The following is a 21,681-nucleotide window of genomic DNA, read 5'->3' on the forward strand; positions in this document are numbered from 1 at the left end:
GCCTATCTGCACCGACATTCTAGACTCTGGTCGACTGGGGTTTTCTGCGGGATTGGGCCGGGGATTTTTCTCATGGAGAAGGTAATCAACTTAATTAGCGAAATATTCACTCATCTCTTATCGCAGTCTGTCTGTGGAATCATTTTTGTTCTAGCTGATTCGTGGGTGTTCATTCATGTGTGCACAGTGCGAGCACAAATCAGGCAACTGTGGTCGTGGCCAGTCGGAAACGAAGTTCTATCTCACCATTCCGGATGACTTCAGGGAGCACTCGGTATGTTCAATCTCAACCTACCACGGTTGGCATGGCCTAAATTTGTGAACATATACCGTCTGTTGCTACATTATCTATATATTTACATCAAATCTTTGTTACATTATCTATTTTTAATTCTATATTTTTGTACTTTGCTTGCATCTATATATGGATATGTTCTATCAGTTACTCCCATATTTGCATCTTGCTCGGTTATTTCAATATATTTAATTTACGATCTTAATTTTCATTTCAAGCAGTACATCCCTTGCTTTGCAAGAACAGGAGTAGAAGGAAATCTTGGGCTTTACTTTGCTGATGACTCCCAGGATGTCATATTGACAACGCAACATGGATTTACAATGATGGTTAGCGTAAAACTTGATAAAGATGGTCACTCCTATTTTAATGCGGGCCTTTGGAGAAAAATGTCTAAGTCTTATGAACTGAAAGCTAGCAATAAAATTCTAGTGCGTGCACCACAGCCTGGTCTAATTAACATGGATGTTTACTTCCCCAACGTCATCAGCTGATCAAAGTCTGATTGAGGTTAGTGTCCTTTCAACTTTCTCCATGCTGTCATATTACTATTTAAGCAACCAATTGATCACTATTTAAGCAACCAATTGTGATATCATATTCTGACTCCGTTCCTAGGCAGTAACAAATTTTGTTTACCAATTTACGCGCACTATATATTCTTCTGTCATGTTCTGAATAAATAATACCTTTCCACCTTTTAAGGAGGATTTGTTGGATGCATAGTGAATGATCTGTATGTTACTAAGCGTACCAAAATTCACTGGAAGGACTTGAAGCATGTCATAAACTTTGTTGATAATCTAACAGAGATAGCACAGCGTATGAACGCTGGATTTTGGATGGGATTAATTAGACCTATGGTGCACACACTGAACAAGACCAATTGTGTGCACAAAGCGCTGGTAAAAAGTCTTATTTTAATGTTGATGCTCATAAACTATATATATCTTCAACGATATGTTACGATTGGTTTTTTATTCTACATGTCAACAGAAATTGCCCCCTGTAGCCGTTCCTGGATCGATTTCCCGGCGTGGTCGAATTACACTTGTGCCTGCTAATAACGCCAAAGTGATTTCAAGGTACTGCATTTCCCGCAAAAATAGAACCATTCAAATTAACAAGTTCTCGCTTCTCGTGGCAATGCATCCATATTGGAAAATTGGAGACACTGTTCTACTCCTGCTCTACCAAGGCACAGGAGGGCTCTTCCTTTTCATTGACGAGATGCCGAGTCGCCGTGATCAAGCTGCTTCCAATGGATAGTTGTGGTTGTTGGCCCTCAGCCTCTTAAAATGTGCTAACTGTTACTATATATGTTAAGTATGTAGATATGGACCATATGGTTGTTGGCCCTTAGCCTCTTAAAATGTGATAGTTGTTACTATGTTAAGTATGTAGATATGGACCATATGGTTGTCAAAACCGTGTTACGAAGATCCTCCTTTTGTCGAATAGTGTAACCACTATATATATATATATATATATATATATATATATATATATATATATATATATATATATGTTACTCAAATGCTGTTACCCAAGTTCATAAATTTTCATGGAAAGTATTAGTATCGTACACAGTTCATTGAGTTTAAGCGTGTGCCCGATGTACAGAAGGCATTTGCATATTAACTGTCCATATTGCAAATTCACACACATATTCACATAAGGAAACGTATGTGTAACATACTAATCATCGCACACGAGTACTCGCAGATGCATCGTGTGCGATACTCCTAGCCACCGCAAGCAACTAGTTTGCATTTTTCAAAGTTTTTTGTACACACAGAATCACACACGAAGTAACTGTAGTGACCGTCTGTGTTGTAATTTCTCATCGCAAACAGTTCATCCGAGTCGGCTGTTTGCCATGTATCACACACATCTTGTTTACATGACTCGTTTGTGTTCTTTTGGCTCATCGCAAACAGTTCATCCATGTGATCTGTATGTTGCATATCACACACATCTTGTTAAGTTGAACCGTTTCTGTTGTGTTCCCTAATCCAAAACAGTTTGTCCGAGTTAACCGTATGCCGTATATCGCACACACATTGATATGGCTGCCCGTTTCTGTTGTTCTACCTCATCGCAAACAGTTCGAATGAATTAACCGTGTGTCCTGCATCGCACACACATTGTTATGGCTGCCCGTTTCTGTTGTTCTGCCTCATCGCAGACAAACCGTATGCCCTGCATCGCACACGCAACTAAAATCTTAACCGTTTTTATGCATCCATCATCGCAAATGTTTTGCACCTTTTTTGACGGTTTTTTACACCACCGTTTGCGATTATTGCATCGCACACAGTTTCGGCAAAGGGTCTCTGATCGTAGTGTCGCGTTAGCAGTCTCCTACAGTAGTGATTTCCATGTTGTCGGCCACCTGGTCCTACCTCCGAAAGCACTAGAGCACATACTGAACAATGATCTAAGGAGACTTCATGAAGATGTGCTGGCCAGAGAGAAAAACCTTCTCATCTCGGAAAAACCAGGATACCCGCTTTACGCGGCTCAGGTGTCGGGTGGGAAGTTGTACGTCGAGAGATGGCCCGCGGATAAGTTCATCCTGTGATTTGACTACATCTACGACATGTTCCACATGACCAAGTTGGATTTTCAGTTCATCCGCATGTATGTGCTACATCATCAGGCGCGAGAACATAAAATATATCTGCGTCAGGGACCCGTACTATATGCACGAGAGCTTCTTGGTAGTCTGCAAAGAGCACCGTGACTATGCGAGCAAGTACATCGGTGAGTTCATGATCACTAATAAGGACAAGGAAACGATTCTCCTGCCTTATCATCCCACGTAAGTCATCCGCGGATATCCTTTCGTAAGTTTTAATCATTCCTTTGGAAGCACGGAGGCTAATTTGAGGTGTACGTATTTTGCGCAGCGGGGGGGGCGCCGTCCTCATCTGTCAGTACCCACAATACTCCCATGCTCTGTACTTGGATTCATCGAAGAACATCAAGAAAAAGGATTACACTCACATAAAGAGTGTTCTCGATAGTACCATATCAACCTTCAGCCTGTCTGGTGGATATATCAAGGTGAAAAAGTACAGGAAGAACGGGTTGGGTTTCGGCCATAAGACCGACTTCTACTGCATCCAGCAGCCGTACACCAGTAAGGCTGATGGATTCTACCTCATGCATCACATGATCGAGTACAGAAGAGATAATCAACACTTTCGCATGTCAGCTACTTCCAACGATGCCGAGATTGTCAGCTGGGCCACAAACATAGGAAGGACACCGGGTCATCAAATCCGAGATGAGTTTTATCACGTACGGTGTGAACTTGCCCAAGTGATCATGAAGGAGGTCCTTGAACTAACGGGATGTTCTACCATGGGCCAATCACGCGGGATGATGTCCGAGCACTACTACTCGCTTAGCGTCTGGACCTGAAGCCTTTCACGAAGCTCGGGTGCTTCCTCCCTGACTATGAAGATTGGACCGCCGACATGGTGGACTGATTGACGAGGACAATGTGTATTTTTAATTAGTCACTACTGTCTTTCCATGACGAAGCTTTGAATTTATGCACGGCGAAACTCTGTGATGTAATTAGACTGTCCTCCTGAACTAGCGTAGATCGCTCTAGTTAATTAGTTTGGGTATGAGGAACTTCGTTATTTATGTTTACTATAGGTTGCTTGTATTTTGCTAACTATGTCTCTTTGTGTTTCTCAAGTACATTATGTTGCATATTATCGTGGAATTCATCAACTGACGATGCAGGTACATAGATCAGAGATGGCGAAGGACTGCTATGTCGTATTCATTGGGAGGGTTCTAGCAATGTACGACCACTGGCCAAAAGCTCAAGCCCAGGTGGACAGGTACCCGGGCGCTAGCCACAGAGGGTTCAACAGCAGAGCCGAAGCAGAAAATAGTTACTTGAGGTGGACGCTCGGGCAAGAGAGGGAGCGAAACTGGTGCCTCAAGAAGTGCTACATAGTCGCGTTCTTACTCATACTGATCGCTCTTCTCTTCTACATCATGGTTTAGATAGAGATGATGAAACTTGTGTCTGTGCCATGACCATGCAGTTGCATTTATTCGAGACATGACATGACTTGTGTATCGTTATTTTTCGAGATGTGATAATATTTGTGTTGGATGATGATGATGGTATGACGAGACCACTTTATGTGTATGATATGATGAGAATAATGTATGTTTATTATGATATGACAAAACTACTGTATAGAGTATGCACAAATACATAGAGGAAAAAATCTGTGTAAGCAGGAATATTAGCAGTAGCACTGGTAGGCGTCTAGCGGCAGCGCTGGTTTAGCAGCAGCGTTTTTGTAGCACAGGGCTACAGATAGTTAGTACTAGCGCTAGTTGAAGCAGCGCTACTGCTAACCAAACTTACCAGTAGCGCTAGTTGAAGCAGCGCTACTGTTACAACTTAGTTGTAGCGCGTTAGCAGTAGTGCTGCCTCCAGCGCTACTGCTATGGTTATTTCCAGCGCTACTAGTAGGCTTTCTCCTAGTATTGTTAATGTCAAATACATATTCCTTCGACTATGAGATCATGCAACTCCCGGATACCGGAGAAATACCTTGTGTGCTATCAAATGCCACAACATAACTGGGTGATCATAAAGGTGCTCTACAGGTATTTCTGAAGGTGTCTCTTGAGTTGGCATGGATCAAGATTAGGATTTGTCACTCCGTGTATCGGAGAGGTATCTCTGGGCCCTCTCGGTAATACACATCACAAGAAGCTTGCAAGCAAAATGACTAAGGAGTTAGTTACGAGATGATGTATTACGGAACGAGTAAAGAGACTTGCCGGTAACGAGATTGAACTAGGTATGGAGATACCGACAATCGAATCTCGGGCAAGTAACATACCAACAGACAAAGGGAATTATGTATGTTGTCATAACGGTTCGACCGATAAAGATCTTCGTAGAGTATGTAGAAACCAATATGGGCATCCTGGTTCCGCTATTGGTTATTTACCGGAGAGGTGTCTCGGTCATGTCTACATAGTTCTCGAACCCGTAGGGCCCGCACGCTTAACGTTCGTTGACAATATAGTGTTATATGAGTTATATGATTTGGTGACTGAATGTTGTTCGGAGTCCCGGATGAGATCATTGACATGACGAGGAGCTCCTAAATGGTCCGAAGGTAAAGATTGATATATAGGACGATGCTATTTGGACACCGGAAGAGTTTTGGAGTGTACCGAGTAGTATCGGATCACCAGAAGGGGTTCCGGGCACCCCCAGGAGGTTAATGGGCCATATGGGCCAAAGGTGGGGAACACACCAGCCCACAAGGGGCTGGCGCGTCCCTCCTAAGGCCGCGGCCCTTGGGAAGAGAAGGAAAGGGGGAGTCGGCCTCCCCCTTCCTTCCCTCTCCTCCCCTTTCCTTCCCTCCTTGTGCAAACAAGGTAAGGGGGGCGCCACAGGGCAGGAGCCCAAGGGGAGCGGCGGCCACCCTTGGGGCGTGTAACGCCCCGGATGTAACTTGCCATATTTGTACTCCGACTCTTGCCATTTTCGGCGTTAAGTTATGAGAGTCCCTCGTGGTTGGGTTTTGTCTTCATTTTGCATTTTGTCCATGTCATGCATTTCATATCATGTCATCATGTGCATCTCATTTGCATACGTGTTCGTGTCATGCGTCCGAGCATTTTCCCCGTTGTCCGTTTTGCAATCCGACATTCCTACGTCCTTTGGCGCCCCCTTTTGCCTCTTTTCGTGTGCGGGCGTTAAACATTCTCGGAATGGACCGAGATTTGCCAAGCGGCCTTGGTACACCACCAGAAGACCGCCTGTCAAGTTTTCGTTCCATTTGGAGGCCGTTTGATGCTCCAACGGTTAACCGAGTAACCGAAGAGGCCTCTTGTGTTGCAGCCCAACACCCCTCCAAAACAGCCCAATAACCCTTCCAAACCCCTTCCATGTCCTCCGCCGTCGGATCACGATCGCGTGGTCGAAAACTACACTCCATTTGGACACTCCTACCTCCTCCTACCTATAAATATGTCCTCCCCGTCCAAATCCGGGTCCAAAGCCCTAGAAATCGCCCTCCGCCGCCACCGGACGAATTCGTCGTCGCCCCGCAGCCACTGGCGTCGCGCCACGTGTCCACCGCGCCGTCCCGCCGCCGCGGCCCGCCGGACCCGATTCGGGCCCGCGGGGCCCGTCCGCCGCCCGCGCGCTCGCGCCTCCAGCCGGCGAGCCGCGCCGCCCGGCGAGCGTCCTCGCCGCCGTCCGCCTCTTCGCCGGCGCCGCCTCGCCTCGCCGCCACCGGTCGTCGCCCGGCCGCGCCTCGCGTCCCCGCTCGCCGTCGCCGCTCCTCCGGCCAGATCCGGCGAGTACGCGCTCCGGCGACCCCCCCCCCCTTCTCCCTCTCCGGCCACCGCAGCATCAACTCCGGCGAGCTCCCCGGTCATCCTCGAAGAACGTGCAAACCCTAGATCCAATTTTCGAGAGGTTGATTTCGTCTAAGTCATTTTTCTGCTATATTTTTAGCCCCTGTTCATCATGCCATAACTCTGTGCCCGTAGCTTCGTTTCATGCATATGATATATCGAAATGTTCATCATGATGTGTTCTTCATTTTGCTCCATTGTGCCATGCTTGTTTGAGTCCATCTTGATACCCAAATTGTTGATGCAAGAGTGCTATAAAATGTTTGGTGCTGATTCTTATCAGTTTATGAGCATTTCTCATTTTTGCTACATTTATTGGGTGCTGCATATGGGCACGAGCTCTACATGTGTTTTGGGCTATTCCATACCATCTTTACAGGGGTGTATAACATGTATTTTTGTGATCAATGTGGTGACTAGCACAAGCATGCAAAGTAGCTCTCGTGATATTGCTGATTTCACGGACTTGCAATTTCACTCTTTTCCCTGCTGTTATTTTATGCCATGTATTCATGTTGCTACAGTGATATCCATGCCTCTTTTGAGTATGTTCAGTAAGGATGTTTTGGACATATGGATGTGCTCTATCCATCCTTGCTCCTGTTTGCAATTATGGAGTACCCTAGTATGTCTCAATCTTGCTCTATTTTTGCTATAAAATGTTCCTGGCTGATTGTTTACATGTTAATCAATTTTGCTAAGGTTGTTGTAGTTGATCCTTGCATGCTATGAGCTTGTTCTTGCCATGGTTAGTTTCATGAACATGTCTTATTGCTTATTCTATGCTTATCTTGTCTTGCAATGCCTTGTGATGAGTGAATCGAGCTCGCAAAGATGCCTTCATAATTCTGTTAATGCCATGCTCTGTTTTCTGCTAAGTCTGAATCTGGTAATAAAACTTGCTATGTTTATATGGGTGCCATCATACCTTCTGTGCCTTTTTGGCTCATGATCAGTAAGGGATTTTTATTCTATGCATTTAGTAGATTCATGCTGTGCCTAGATTGGCTATGATATGTTCCTTTAGCATGTTGTTTGCTTGCTCTAAACATGGCTTCCTGATGTTATTTCTGGCATGTTAGTATTTTCAGCAAGTCTGTGAAGCTGATATCTTTTGCACTTTTGCCATGCTTGTTTGAACCTGCTCTGGTGTGATTTAGCCGTAGCTCAGTGTTCATGTTTTGTCAAGCATCTTGAGTACATCACTGCCATATGCCTTTTTGATATGTTGGAGTGCAGTAGCTTAGTTTCTTGTGGCATGCTAAGTGGCATCATGCTGTTAATCGCAGAATTGTGCCATCCTTGTTTTGCTTGCCATTTACAAACCGTGCATCCGATTCCGGTGATCTTTATATCGATTTCAACCGAAATCATCCCATATTTCCAGCGGCATACTTGGTTTGCCAAGTTGATGACTTGTTCATCTTTTCCCTTCCGGAGCACGCATATGCATTGCATATCACATCTCGCATATCATGCCATGTATTGCATCATGTTGCTTGTGCATTGCTCGTGATTGATTGTTGGTCCTTTGCTTGTGTTATTGCTTTGGGTAGAGCCGGGAGGCGATAACGCTTACGAGGAACCTATTGAGAACGCTTACGAGGATCAGGTTTTCGGCAACTCTGAGAACTTTGCAGGCAACATGACCATACCCTCGAGATCACTTCTATCTTTGCTTGCTAGTTGTTTCGCTCTATTGCTATGCCACGCTACCTACCACTTGCCATATCATGCCTCCCATATTGCCATGTCAAGCCTCTAACCCACCTTTCCTAGCAAACCGTTGTTTGGCTAAGTTACCGCTTTTGCTCAGCCCTTCTTATAGTGTTGCTAGTTGCAGGTGAAGTTGAAGTTGGTTCCATGTTGGAACACGGATATTTTGGCATATCACAATATCTCTTATTTAATTAATGCATCTATATACTTGGTAAAGGGTGGAAGGCTCGGCCTTATGCCTGGTGTTTTGTTCCACTCTTGCCGCCCTAGTTTCCGTCATACCGGTGTTATGTTCCTTGATTTTGTGTTCCTTACGCGGTTGGGTGATTTATGGGACCCCCTTGACAGTTCGCCTTGAATAAAACTCCTCCAGCAAGGCCCAACCTTGGTTTCACATTTGCCTACCTAAGCCTTTTTCCCTTTCGGTTTCGCGAGCCCGAGGGTCATCTTTATTTTAACCCCCGGGCCAGTGCTCCTTCGAGTGCTGGTCCAAACCTGGGCGATGTCGGGCGCCCCCTGGGCAACCAGGGTCTATGCCAACCCGACGTCTTGCCCATCCGGTGTGCCCTGAGAACGAGATATGTGCAGCTCCTATCGGGATTTGTCGGCACATTCGGGCGGTCTTGCTGGTCTTGTTTTACCATTGTCGAAATGTCTTGTAACCGGGATTCCGAGTCTGATCGGATCTTCCCGGGAGAAGGAATATCCTTCGTTGACCATGAGAGCTTGTGATGGGCTAAGTTGGGACACCCCTGCAGGGTGTTATCTTTCAAAAGCCGTGCCCGCGGTTATGTGGCAGATGGAAATTTGTTAATATCCGGTTGTAGAGAACTGGACACTTGACTTAATTAAAATACATCAACCGCGTGTGTAGCCGTGATGGTCTCTTTTCGGCGGGGTCCGGGAAGTGAACACGGTTTGGGTTATGTATGAACGTAAGCAGTTTCAGGATCACTTCTAGCTTCGCGACCGTTGCGTTGCTCCTCTTCTCGCTCTTATTTGTGTATGTTAGCCACCATATTTGCTTAGTGCTTGCTGCAACTCCACCTCATTACCCCATCCTTCCTATAAGCTTAAATAGTCTTGATCTCGCGGGTGTGAGATTGCTGAGTCCTCGTGACTCACAGATTCTACCAAAACAGTTGCAGGTGCCGACGATACCAGTGCAGGTGACGCAACCGAGCTCAAGTGGGAGTTCGACGAGGAACTTGGTCGTTACTATGTTTCGTTTCCTGATGATCAGTAGTGGAGCCCAGTTGGGACGATCGGGGATCTAGCATTTGGGGTTGTCTTCTTTTATTTTGGTTCCGTAGTCGGACCTTGATTGTACTCTGAATGATGTATGTTTAATTTATGTATTGTGTGAAATGGCGACTGTAAGCCAACTCTTTATCACATTCTTGTTCGTTACATGGGATTGTGTGAAGATGACCCTTCTTGCGACAAAACCACCATGTGGTTATGCCTCCAAGTCGTGCCTCGACACGTGGGAGATATAGCCGCATCGTGGGCGTTACAGGGCGCCTCCTGGCTGCATCCCCTCCCCCCACCTATATATATGAGGGAGGGGGCGCCACACAAAGGAGACGACAATCTCTTAGCCGTGTGCGGCGCTCCTCTCCACAGTTTCGTCCCTCGGTCATATTTTCGTAGTGCTTAGGCGAAGCCCTGCGGAGATAGCATCACCACCACCGTCACCACGCGGTCGTACTGTCGGAGCTCATCAACTACTTCGCCCGTCTTGCTAGATCAAGAAGGCGAGGACGTCACCGAGTTGAACGTGTGCTGAACGTGAAGGTGTCATACGTTCGGTACTTGATCGGTTGGATCGCGAAGAAGTTCGACTACATCAACCGCGTTAATAAACGCTTCCGCTTACGGTCTACGAGGGTACGTAGACACACTCTCCCCTCTCGTTGCTATGCATCTCCATGGATAGATCTTGCGTGTGCGTAGAATTTTTTTTTGTTTCCCATGCAACGTTCCCCAACAGAATTACCAGTGAATACATTGTCCAAAATGTTGCCATTTGGATAGTACTTAGCTTTTAGCAGACAAGCACATAAATTGTCAGGGGTATCAATTAATCTGCAAGCATATTTTACAAGCAAAGTTTGGTTAAAAGCTCGCATGTCCCTAAACCCCATACCTCCATTGGATTTTGGAAGTCTCATTTTGTCCCAACTGAGCCATGCCATCTTCCCTTTTTCCTTTGTCAACTTCCTCCCCACCAATACTACCGCATCAAACATTTTAGATCATACGGCAGTACTGGTGGGGGTTGACAACGTCTCTGTAAATTACAACACACATGACATCTCTCCAGAAAAATCCAAATGGAAATTGTTTTTAAATAATAATCTAGAGAGACAACACATCAAGGAAATTACCGGGAACAGCCTAACAAACGAACCATGCAGGAGAGCTCATGTATTTCACTAGATAGAAAGAGTACAACGCGATAGAAGGCACGACCCAACGAACCAAAATCATAACACAAACGACAAAGAACAAACTAAGGATTCATGCACAAGCGCCGACGACCGGCGGCCTAAACATAACACTAGGACCCAAACAAGTATAAGTAAGGATCACAAAGAAACATGAAAGTGATGACCACATGTCAAAGGAGCTTGAAACATCCGAGAGCAATGACCAAGACAATAGTAGCCCAAGTCCTCCATCATCGAAACAACCACCAACCCAAAATGATCCAACTTGCTCAAGTGCGAGCACGAGTGAGAACACGACCAAGCCAACACCACTTGCAGAGGGGAGGATGCCAGCACTACATGCAACGAGGCCATAACCCAACGCCACCGGACCGGCCATCACACAGACTATAGAAGGAGACCAATACATCTCTTGGACGAGATCGACATCATTACACCGTCCACCTCCAAGAAAACACTTCCGGCTCTACGACAACGCTAGAGGAATCAACGAGGCGATGTGGGCTGAGCTGAAGAAACATGACCCTCCAGCAAGACCTCCACCGTCATCTTGAAGGCCTACCTAGAACATAACCGCAGCTCCTCGACACCGTCGAGGCGGTGGCGACATCGGTACCGCCCGAGCGGCGTCGCCCAACAACCTAACACACCGAATAGAAGGAACCGGGGCTCCCCACCGTGCCACCGTCGCCAGGGAACATGCAGAGGGAGGGGCCGGGGGGGGGGGGGGGGGGGGGGGGGGAGGGGGGGATGTGCACCAGCGTAGGAAAAGGAAACTGCTTCGTATCACATGTTTAGGAAAGAGAGGGGAGTTTTCTTCAATAAGTCGCATCTTCTTGGGCCATGTACAATGATGTCTAGTTAGTTGTTTGTAGGAGTTGCCACAGAGAAATTTTAGTGACGTAGAGGAAAGAGAAAGAGGAGAAAGAAAGAGTTTGTGTGTAGATCTACCGACGTCTGTAGGGAAAAAAAATTAGGCAATAATTTTGTTGTTGTACATCTGTAATTTCTCCTCGCAATTAGTTTTGGCCAAAAATAGACTATTTACAGATAAATCATTATATGGGTTGTCTATATTACTGTCTATGAATACCGTCATACAATAGTACATGCCCTTACTTCTAGTTGTTAGGATGGCTATACATGGGCATATAGTTGGTATAGGTTCGCTGGATGACACCACATAGCACTGTCATGTACTAGTTGAACTCTCATTTCCATTAAATCTTTACAAATTTTGTAGAAGCGTCGGCCGCCTCTCAAATGTGAGCAGTCCAACCAAGTCTTAGCAAAAGATTCCCTCAAGATTATCTCTGCTCGACTGCAGAAGTCAAAAGTGGGCTGAATGCAGTTACAGGACATGTACGATTGGTGTGCATGGACGGTGGTAGGATGTAGCACGAGCCATGCCATGATCTATCTACAGAGTCCATGACATGCCTCTACATGCGCTAGGTCGGGGCTTACACTAGTTGCTAGTACGTGGGACGTGGGAGCCTACACACACAGTAGCCACACAGCACTGCTACACCCGAGTGGTGTAAACTTGTAATGCATGCACATGGATCCTGTACAAGAATTTGATTGCATTTACTTGCCCGGGTAAAATACAATTTTAGCCCCCCCCCCCCCCCCCCCCACCCCCACCCCTCTGTCTGTTTGCAAATTGATTGTTCTTGCACTTCCCGTTCAGATGCACAAGCATTTCCCTTATGGTTGTGATTTGCAAGTATTAACGAAATATTTGCACAAGAAATACACGATCAAAGACTGAACCTGGGGCGGTCAAATACGACTTGTATATCTGAACGGAGAATCCCGTCACAATTTTGATGGAGACGTGGTCATTTGAAAGAGCACGGACTGGACAAAGGGCATTGATTATGCCTCTTATTTACAAGTTCTTGAAGTAGAGCAGAGCAATTCACCCCTTTCTGATTCAGGAAGCCATGGGGAGTTTGCATGTCGGCAGAGGATACAACTCGTTTACATGTTTTAAATCCAAGAATTCTGACACGAATTGGGCCCCAAACATTCCAAATCAACTAATACATAAGATATGGTTCAGAAAATAAGAAGACTTTACACAGAAGGGGCCCCATTATGCATCATATGTCGCCTGTACAAGAAATGCTCCAGCAATATGTAGAAAAGCATATGTATATGGAAGAAAATGGTATGATCTACTGAACAATACACAGCTTTGAAATGGATTTGTGATATATATGTGTGTGAACGACGAAACAAATGGAGTGGGAGATACAAGCATATCACAAAAATAATAAAAAATAATACAGTGTCTCTGGGCCAAGTGGAAAAATTGCAACAACAAAAGTTCTAGGAGTCCAACTCTACACAAGAGATGAAAAAAAGATAAGGAAAAAGAATTAGCAAACAACAACAGTGGAAACGCTTAACTGGCAGCTTATAAGAATTACCATAGATACAGGATATGTATTTATATATGACAAGCTAGCAGTGTCCGCGTACCAACCGTGAAAATTTGATATCTTTACCTAGTTCCAGAAGAAATTTTATACAATCCAGCTCTGGTGCTTGAGGGTCACCTTAGCCTAGCATCGCCTCCTTTGCTCCGGAATGTCGACAGGGAGAAGAATGAACGTGGCGCTGCAATTTTGGCGTGAAGATAGTTTTAGACTTTTGGCAAAGATTACCAATGACAGAACAAGTAACACTAATTATTGATAAAGATGAACGGTCATCTTCATGGGTTATGTTCTAATTGAGCAGCGTAACATAAGAATATACTACATGTCTAGACGTTTGTATACCTTTAATTGAGCTACCAGTCAGTTGATCCTCCCTCAGTCTAAAATTTGCAGGGGGGTTTGGAATGGAGCTGCGCAGCGATTGTTCTGCAAATTCAGATCTTAAGTAACCAGAATATGCAGGAAAAGAAATGAAGAGCAAAATAAAACAGTAACTGAAGCCTGAAAGAGACGTACAGCTTAAGACTCAAAAGTCAGAAGTCTAAGCAAATATCCACTAATGGAAATGTATCATTCCCATACACAAAACTCTTTCAATACTGCATGCACATGATCTAGGAAGGCCCTATTTTTGGATTCTAGTTTTGGGTCCACCCATGTCACTGCGAAGCAGAACTTCATCCCATATGTCAGTATCATAAAGAAAATAGGGAGTTGGAATTGGGGACAACATAAATATGATCAGTGCAAAGAGGTGGGTGAACGAGGGGATTTAATATTTGTTACCAAAAAAACTGTGCTGCAAACGATACATTCATGTCAAGAGATAGAAGCAATTGATTCCAAGGATAGAAACAATTGATTCCAAGGCTAGTATATGTAACATGTAAAGAGAGGATATTAGCTTTTCAGCAAGGATAAAGTAACTAGTTCACCGTCACTTTAATTTATCTGGTTATAATACTGAATCCAACATCAGAAGTTCTTAAATAAGCTGAAGATAGTGTGAGTCAACTTGCACACAAATAGTTTGACTTCACACAAAGTGCCATTTGCTTTTATCTGGAAACATGAAGGACCCTTGTACCCTATTGGTTTTATTCTGATGTAAGTATGGAAAGAAGCGTTGGAAAGTATGAGTTGTTGCCAATAAAAGGTGGCTCTAGTTGTCATGGGGGACAAGCTTAATCTAGGTCATGACACTATACTTCAAATGGGTTAAAGCATACAATGCAATAAATACTCGGAAGATATGATACTTGAAATAGCATGCATAGAGGATTATACAAAGAAAATACCTTGTTCAGTCAAAACCTCGTTCTCAACAAAACCATCATATGAAGAAAGATAACCCATTCTTGACTTTCTGAAATCATCAGAGGATCCTATTGCCAGATCCCGGCCATCTTCCATATCATCGTCACATTCTGAGGCAGTTGAAGCAGAAACCCAGTCATTTACTAAACCATCACCCCTATTCTTCCTCCCAAATTTCAGCAGCTTCTTAAACCCTTTTGGGACATCTTTGCGTGGCTGTTGAGATGCATTGGCACCACCAAAAGGCATCTGAGCGCTGCCCCACTTTTTTCTCATCCGGGAAACATCAGCATCTGTTATTTGATCCAGCGAATGAGAGTTCCACGGTGATGGACTGCCGGTTGGTGAATCGACAAAAGCATCACCATCCGAGGTATCATTTGCATAAGGCAATAGGTGTGGATGATGCGAGCTCCAGGGGGCTGGTAATTCACCAGGTAAATCATGCATGTTTCTTGCAAAAGCATTGAACTTGGTACTGGATGCTTCCCGTGGAAAAGAAACGTCGCCATTTTCTGATCCTGGATCGTCTGAATTTCCAAAATCCTGACTCAGTTTTGGAGTCTCACTGTCTGAATCAGCAGGAAAATCACTTTCCCTGAGATTCTCTTCAATGCTTTCGTATTCTTCATCTTTGGCATCATCTGGGGAATCCTCTTGCTGATCTGGAAAATCATCATCTTCATCCTGTAAGACACTTGCAAACATTGGTTGTCGAAATCCGGTTATACCGACAACAGGGTGAGTCCCATTGTCTTTCCTAACAAAAGACTTCGGTACGCCAGATTTATGGGTGTTACTAGAAATTCCTGAGGGAGCACAGTTGTAAATATCCCTGTTCACTGATGAAGTGTCCCTTAATTCACTAGCATTTAAGTCTTTTCTCATAGACTGTGACCCCCTTGATTGATCTTGATACAAAATACTCTTTGACTCTTCAATTATGCTCTTACTACGGGAAAAACCTTTTGGGTGAGCCCTTGCAGTAGCTCTGCTATGACCAGCTGATGGCTTTGTATTTTCCTTTCTGAAGTCGGAGAAATTGGGAACTGACTGTGCAAGAGGATTTTCTGGTGGGTTCCTGCGATTTGCATAACCGGGTCTTACAGCTCTTGACGAATGCTTATGACTATGGACAGGAGCAATGGATTTCTTTTGTGTGTAAGCTACTTTGTTTGAAAAATGCTTCCTGGAATCAGCACTCCTGGAAGAACAATCACCAGATAGGTAGTCACTGTTCATTTCATCTTCTACCAGGAAAGAATCTGCCCCCTGGAAAAGGCAAATATAACAAATTATTAACAAGCAAAATCCACAAGTGCGCATTATTGCAAGTTGCAATATGTCAAATGATTGTAGCATTCATTCTACATCTATACTTGCTGAAAAACATACTTTCAGTACTTCGCAGAAAAACTAAACTAGCCTTTTACCTTTAGTAGAAAAAAAAAACAGAGTACAGCATTTGGGCTATACGCTAGCATTACAAAATAACAGAATTTCTTAATTACTATTTTCTGTTGAAGAAGTACAGCACTAATCCATGTAGAATCTAATACCTGATCCTTATTTCGTGAAACTGATTGCAAAGCAGATCGAGAGAATTTGGCCCGCATCTCAGCCTTGCTCCTTTCTAGACTTTCATGCATTGCCTTTAATATTGCTTCCTTCTCTTCTTTCTGCAGCTTCCAATCCTCCTTTAGTTTTGCATCCCTCTTCTGCATATATTGATCATAAAACTTTCCCCGTGACTCTTCTAGGCTAAGCATCCCAAGTTTTTCTGGTGTGCTGTTGTTATACCCTTCGTTGTCCACTATCTTCAGAAGCTCATTGGCATCAAAGTTGTTACTCTCCATCACAGTTTGCTTCATACAAATCTTCTCTGGAAGAACCTGTGTAGGCTTTACCTCACTTAACCTAGGTGTATCATCAACCTGTGCATCTGTAGACTTTCCTCTCCTGGAAGTGGTTAGCTTGTGTGCAGCAAATAATTTCTCCAACTCATTGGCCTTCATTTGCAGTTCATCATGCCGATCTTGATTCCCCTTTGCCGGTTTCGTCGCCCTAGTCTGCTCCAAGGGAATAGCATTTGCATCATTTACTGGTTTAACTTTACCTCCCAGCAAACTCAATTCCTGCTCAGCATTAGATGATTGTCTGCTCAAATTTGATCCCTGGCGACTAGAATAATCCAATTGAGGCAGTATTTCAGACCCAACAGCAACCTTTCTCCGCACATCCTCTACCTTCCGTGGTAGACTTTTCCGCCGCGAGCTAGCATCATGAACTTCAGATTCTGTAGAGCCAGCTTCGTCCCTACCAGATGAACCCCTAACATTAGTGCGAGAATGCGATGTGGCTTTCGATTTGAGATCAACACCACTTGACGTTTTCCCAACTGTTCGAAAGGATCGATCCTTCTTCACAACTGCGTCTGCTCCAGCATGCATCTCTTTTGAACGAAGGCGAGCTCTACTATCTTTACGTCCAATCTGTTCACTTGCAACTGGTACTTCATGAGCAACAGGAGTTATTTCCTTATCTATCTGGACATGATCCTCTGACAATGGACTAGTTAAAGTATCAAAATGTTTCGGGAAAGCTTCCTCAGCTGGCCTTGAAGATGTTTTTTGTCGGTTTTGAGTGGAAACATTTGAAGCAACATGCTCTGACAACCGTGTGTCGCCTTGTCCTTGGTTAACTCCCTGCTCCTTGTCAAAGGATAACTCACTCTCAGTACTAGAGGCTATAGCCATGTCATCTCCCGAACAAGACCTAGTCTGCTTTTCAGGAGCCTTGGTAACAATGGCTGATAATGAGGGTGGAGATGTAGCATTAAAGGTTGAGGACGAAGAAGCATTTGTAGTGGTAGAATCCTTGGGCTTGTCACCGTCCTTTTGACGTGACCAAGATTGAGATGTGTCTGGATTCTTCACCCCGCTAGCATCCTTATCAGCTCTTACTTTTGAACTGGCCTCCAGATTGGCAGATGTTGGTGTCCCAGCTGGAGTTCCATTTTCACTTTTGTCATTACAGCCACTGTTATCATTGTTACCCAGATCAATGCTCATGTCACTGACACTGCTCCACCTTCTTACCAACTTGTCCATGGACGCAACAGAAGGCACCCTGCGGTGCTCACCTTTCACTGGAACAACCTTAGCAGTACCTGCAGAGTTGCTGTTACCAGAAGTTGAAGTTTGCTCCTTTTGCTTATTCTCAAACATGCTTATTCTATCTTGCACACTCAAACGCCTCGAAAGCTCTTTAGCAGGAGCAGTTGGAGCATCAGTTTCGTTTTCTTGTTTATCTACTGTCTGCTGGATGGTTGGCTTAGATTGCTGTTCAGCGCTCGATCCTGATGGAACATCAACTGAATGTTGGTTGCTGCTTAATCTATCGGTATGCGGGACACTACCCCAACTTGTAGATCTATTGCTGGATCCACCGTGATCGGCCGGTGGCTCATCTATAGACATGTCTGAACTGCAGGAGTCACGAAGATCCCCATCTTCGAAGCTCTTCCAGTGTGATGAAGGTGCTGGGGATGCCTGAGGATTGATGTCTGGACGACGCTGGCAAAGTGACATGTATTTGTTGCATGCTTCGCTGGATATAACAAGTTCAAGTTGTCATATGTATCTAAACACCATTCATCAAGAAAGGCAGCAAAGGAACAAAAAATAAACGACGACTGTGACAGAAGATATCATATCTCAATGCGCTCCAATTTAACATGACCCACCCTCCTAATTCCTAGAAGAACCTTCTCCTGCAAACTTTTCCCAATTTCGAGATTGATAACTTCACGATGGGTGAGTTATTTCCTAAACTTGAGTTCTAAAGTTTCTATACAGCTTCCACCATCCAGCATCTTATTTTGTTAATTATGCCATGCTAATCCTCATAGAACTAAGTTTTTTTTTTGCAGGAGCATAGAACTAAGTTGACGTGTATTATAATGGCATTTGATAAAAACAGTGATAAACTTTCTCTTTACAGCTACATGTTGTTTTATATCCTCAATTAGATCTGCTTGTTTAATGTCAAAAAGGATAACTTGAGCACATCAGTCTACTGCTGATGGGGGCTCACTTGTGCTAAATCTGCACATCAACTTTTAGATATATACCAAAGTAGTTGTTGCTGATGGATTGTGCCTTAATGGGATATGCTTACTAGATAAGCTGTTAGCTGTAATTTCGTTGGACTACTTAACACTGACCACCAAGACTTTCGAGTAATACCCATATGCCTATATGACTGTAAGTTTATAACTGAATTATGGGCTTGACAAGCTTCAATCATACCTCAGCCTGCTGGCACCAAAGTGGTCCGCAAAATGGAGAAGCTCAGAGACACTGTCATGGTTGAACCCTGCGGATGATGCCCGGGCACAAGACGTGACAAGGTCTTGTTTAAGTGCACTTAAACGGACATCAATTGCTCTAAGAAGCTCCTTCCTGCACAAAAATAGCCAGGGCATAAATTATGGATGGTTAAGATAGTTCAGGTTGTATTAAAAGGGTGAAACTGTAAATTACTTGATACCACAACACAGCCTACAGATAAAAATTATGTATTCAAGATGTCTTATCTATCAAAAACTCACAGCACATTGCATTGTCACATGAATGCATATCAATCATTCTAATTTAGTAAGAAGTAGATTGAGTCTTGTATATAAATAAACAAAGGTATAACAAAAAAATGATAACCACGGTCCTCCAGTCAATAACATTTCATTAAACTAATAACGATTAGTCCTTATATAAGCACCGTAGACCAATTAAAGGATGGCAGTTTGTTTCACTCAAAGCTCCCAAAAAAGGAAGGCAGAAATATATCCACGCAAAGTGCACGATATGTAATCACAGAATAAAATCGAATTAACCATCCAGGATAAAGAAACTAACTTCATACGGGTGTTATCGTCCACATGCTACAAGTATCTGCACTCTGAATTTTTGCGGAAGGTTATAGAAAGCAGCTAACATGATGGGAACATCATTTCCACAATAATCATATGGAGTATAAACCACAACGTGTGCAAGACTTGGCAAAAAAACTACAGTTAACGTGTTTCATCACAATATTAACCTACTTAACAAAGTACAAACTGATTGTGAATCGAATCAATTTTATCCGGCAAACAAGGTAAATGAGCGGCAATTGAAATAAGAGATGGGCTTACTTTGTAATGTCTGCAGCTGCTGCTGAGGCTTCAGCTGACAAGCAGAAGAAGAGTTTACATAATTATATCCAGAAGGCAGAAGCATCATATGCTTCCATACATGACAGTAATAATGTCACATTAATCTAATATGTTACCTTATTAATGGAGGTTCATGTTAATATGTGATGAATAATATAGACATGGTGGCATCAATATATCTAGCATTAATCAAAGGTTCCTAAATTCTTAATGCAAGCCAATAATACAGTTGCCAATTCAACAAGAGAACAATCTCTTGCTCCTGGACTTTATCAGCTCCCATTGAGTAACTCCAGTTAAGATGGACTTAGTTTCCCATGATGAACGAGTGTTAATGAACTGTATGAGGTATGAAAAGACACAAGACATTAGGGCATACCAGCTGCACCCGAGGTAGCACCTACAGCAGTCTGCATAAAGAATTGCCAATTTTAGACAAAAGCTACACTGCATAACATGCTGAAAGAACTGCATGATAATTGATACTCACTCCCTGTGCCGCGTAAATCTTCCTAGCCCCTTCTAGCTGCGACATTTCTGCATCGAATGTATTCGCCATCTCCAGCACCTCCGGCGTGCTCACGAAGCGCACGAACCTTCAAGCACAAAGGAACCAGGCAAGCACCCATCAGAATCCAATCTCTTCGACAATCGACAGACCACCGACCCGAGCACCGCCGCATAAGCCATATCAGCATACCTCTCGAGGGTGCCCTTGCTGAACCACGCGGCGCGCCGGTCCAGCTGCAGCCGGATGGCCGGCTGCGGCGGCTGGGCCGCCGCCTGCTCCTCCGCGGCGCGCAGGTGCGTCACGAACGGCTTCACCGACCCCGACGCGATCTTCTCCGTCCGCCCACTGCAGGACACCACGAGCTCGCACCTGCGCAGGCACCCAGAGTCAGTCAGCCAGCCACCCTCAGCCCACGCGAAACCGCAACGAAAGGGCGAGGCATCCCCTTCCCAGTGCCCCGCTTCCTCACCTGGAGCGGCGGGGGGAGAGCTGGAAGAGCGCGTAGTCGAGCGGCGCGTCGGGCTCCATGGCAGCGCCGCCGCGGCCGGCGAGGTCGGATCTGGTGGATCGCGGACGAGACCCGCCCCCCGCCCCTCCGCCTCCGCCGGAGCCGCCCCCGGGTAAACGCCGGGGAGACGGCGAGCCGCGCAATGCAGTTCCCGCGGCGACGAGATCGCGCGGCGGCGGCGGCGTGCTGCGGATCTCGGCCGCGCGCGCCCGAATCCGATAACGTGCGCCCTGCTGCGCTGTGGGGGAGGGAGCGGAGTGGAGGGGGAGAGGACTAGAGAGAGAGAGAGAGCTCTGCTGGTTTGGTGGAGCTGGAGACTGGTACTCCCCTCTCTGTCTCTCCTCCGTGAGAAATGCGGGAGGAAAAACGGACGAAGGTGAAACCGGAAACTTCCAGGGGTGTTTCGGGGAGATTAGCGGCCCTGATCTCGAGTTTTGGGGGAGCTTAGGCGTGATTAAGTAAGAGAGATTACGAGAGATTGTTGCTTTTGTTTTCATTTTCGTTTTTTATTATCCTTTTTTTTCGCTTTATGCGGCGCTGGCTGGCTTTTCGGGATAACAACGGCTTTGAGTGGACTGTTGGTGCGGGTCTGACCGTTTTGCCCCTCAACAGAAAAACGAAAGTGGATGAGGGGCTCTGGTTTTTGAATTTTGGAGGAGGGATTTTTTGAAGAAGGATCGCTGTCGTTGCAACTGACACGAGGATGGTGGATGTGTTGGTTCTGTCTTAATTATTGAAAAAAAGTACTGCAGTGTACCATTTTTTCTGTTTTGTCAATTTGTAATCCCAA

The 21,681-nt window shown here is 44.9% G+C and overlaps 1 protein-coding gene across 1 annotated transcript; it reads right to left on the reverse strand.

Moving 5' to 3' along the window:
- Positions 1-13,092: 13,092 nt before the first annotated feature.
- On the reverse strand, positions 13,093-21,233 carry LOC109746707 (uncharacterized). Its single transcript, XM_020305810.4, has 10 exons — positions 20,853-21,233; positions 20,573-20,752; positions 20,363-20,468; positions 20,252-20,282; positions 19,852-19,885; positions 18,968-19,120; positions 16,217-18,266; positions 14,639-15,929; positions 13,683-13,766; positions 13,093-13,518 (listed from the first exon to the last, which is right to left on the reverse strand). Exons 1-10 carry the CDS (start codon positions 20,909-20,911, stop codon positions 13,454-13,456), a joined length of 4,053 nt encoding a protein of 1,350 aa, XP_020161399.1. The 5' UTR covers positions 20,912-21,233; the 3' UTR covers positions 13,093-13,453.
- Between the last annotated feature and the right edge of the window lie 448 nt (positions 21,234-21,681).

The sequence above is a fragment of the Aegilops tauschii genome, chromosome 2 (assembly GCF_002575655.3).
Source record: "Aegilops tauschii subsp. strangulata cultivar AL8/78 chromosome 2, Aet v6.0, whole genome shotgun sequence".
Lineage (NCBI taxonomy): Eukaryota > Viridiplantae > Streptophyta > Magnoliopsida > Poales > Poaceae > Aegilops > Aegilops tauschii.

What these genes read in the sequence shown, in the direction of transcription:
- LOC109746707 (XM_020305810.4), bottom strand. Translation starts at nt 20,911, where the DNA reads ATGGAGCCCGACGCGCCGCTCGACTACGCGCTCTTCCAGCTCTCCCCC. An exon ending in TGCTACCTCGGGTGCAGCTG is followed by an intron (nt 19,886 to 20,251) that starts GTATGCCCTAAT and finishes TCTGCTTGTCAG; the next exon opens with CTGAAGCCTCAGCAGCAGCT. An exon ending in TTTGGTGCCAGCAGGCTGAG is followed by an intron (nt 18,267 to 18,967) that starts GTATGATTGAAG and finishes TGTTATATCCAG; the next exon opens with CGAAGCATGCAACAAATACA.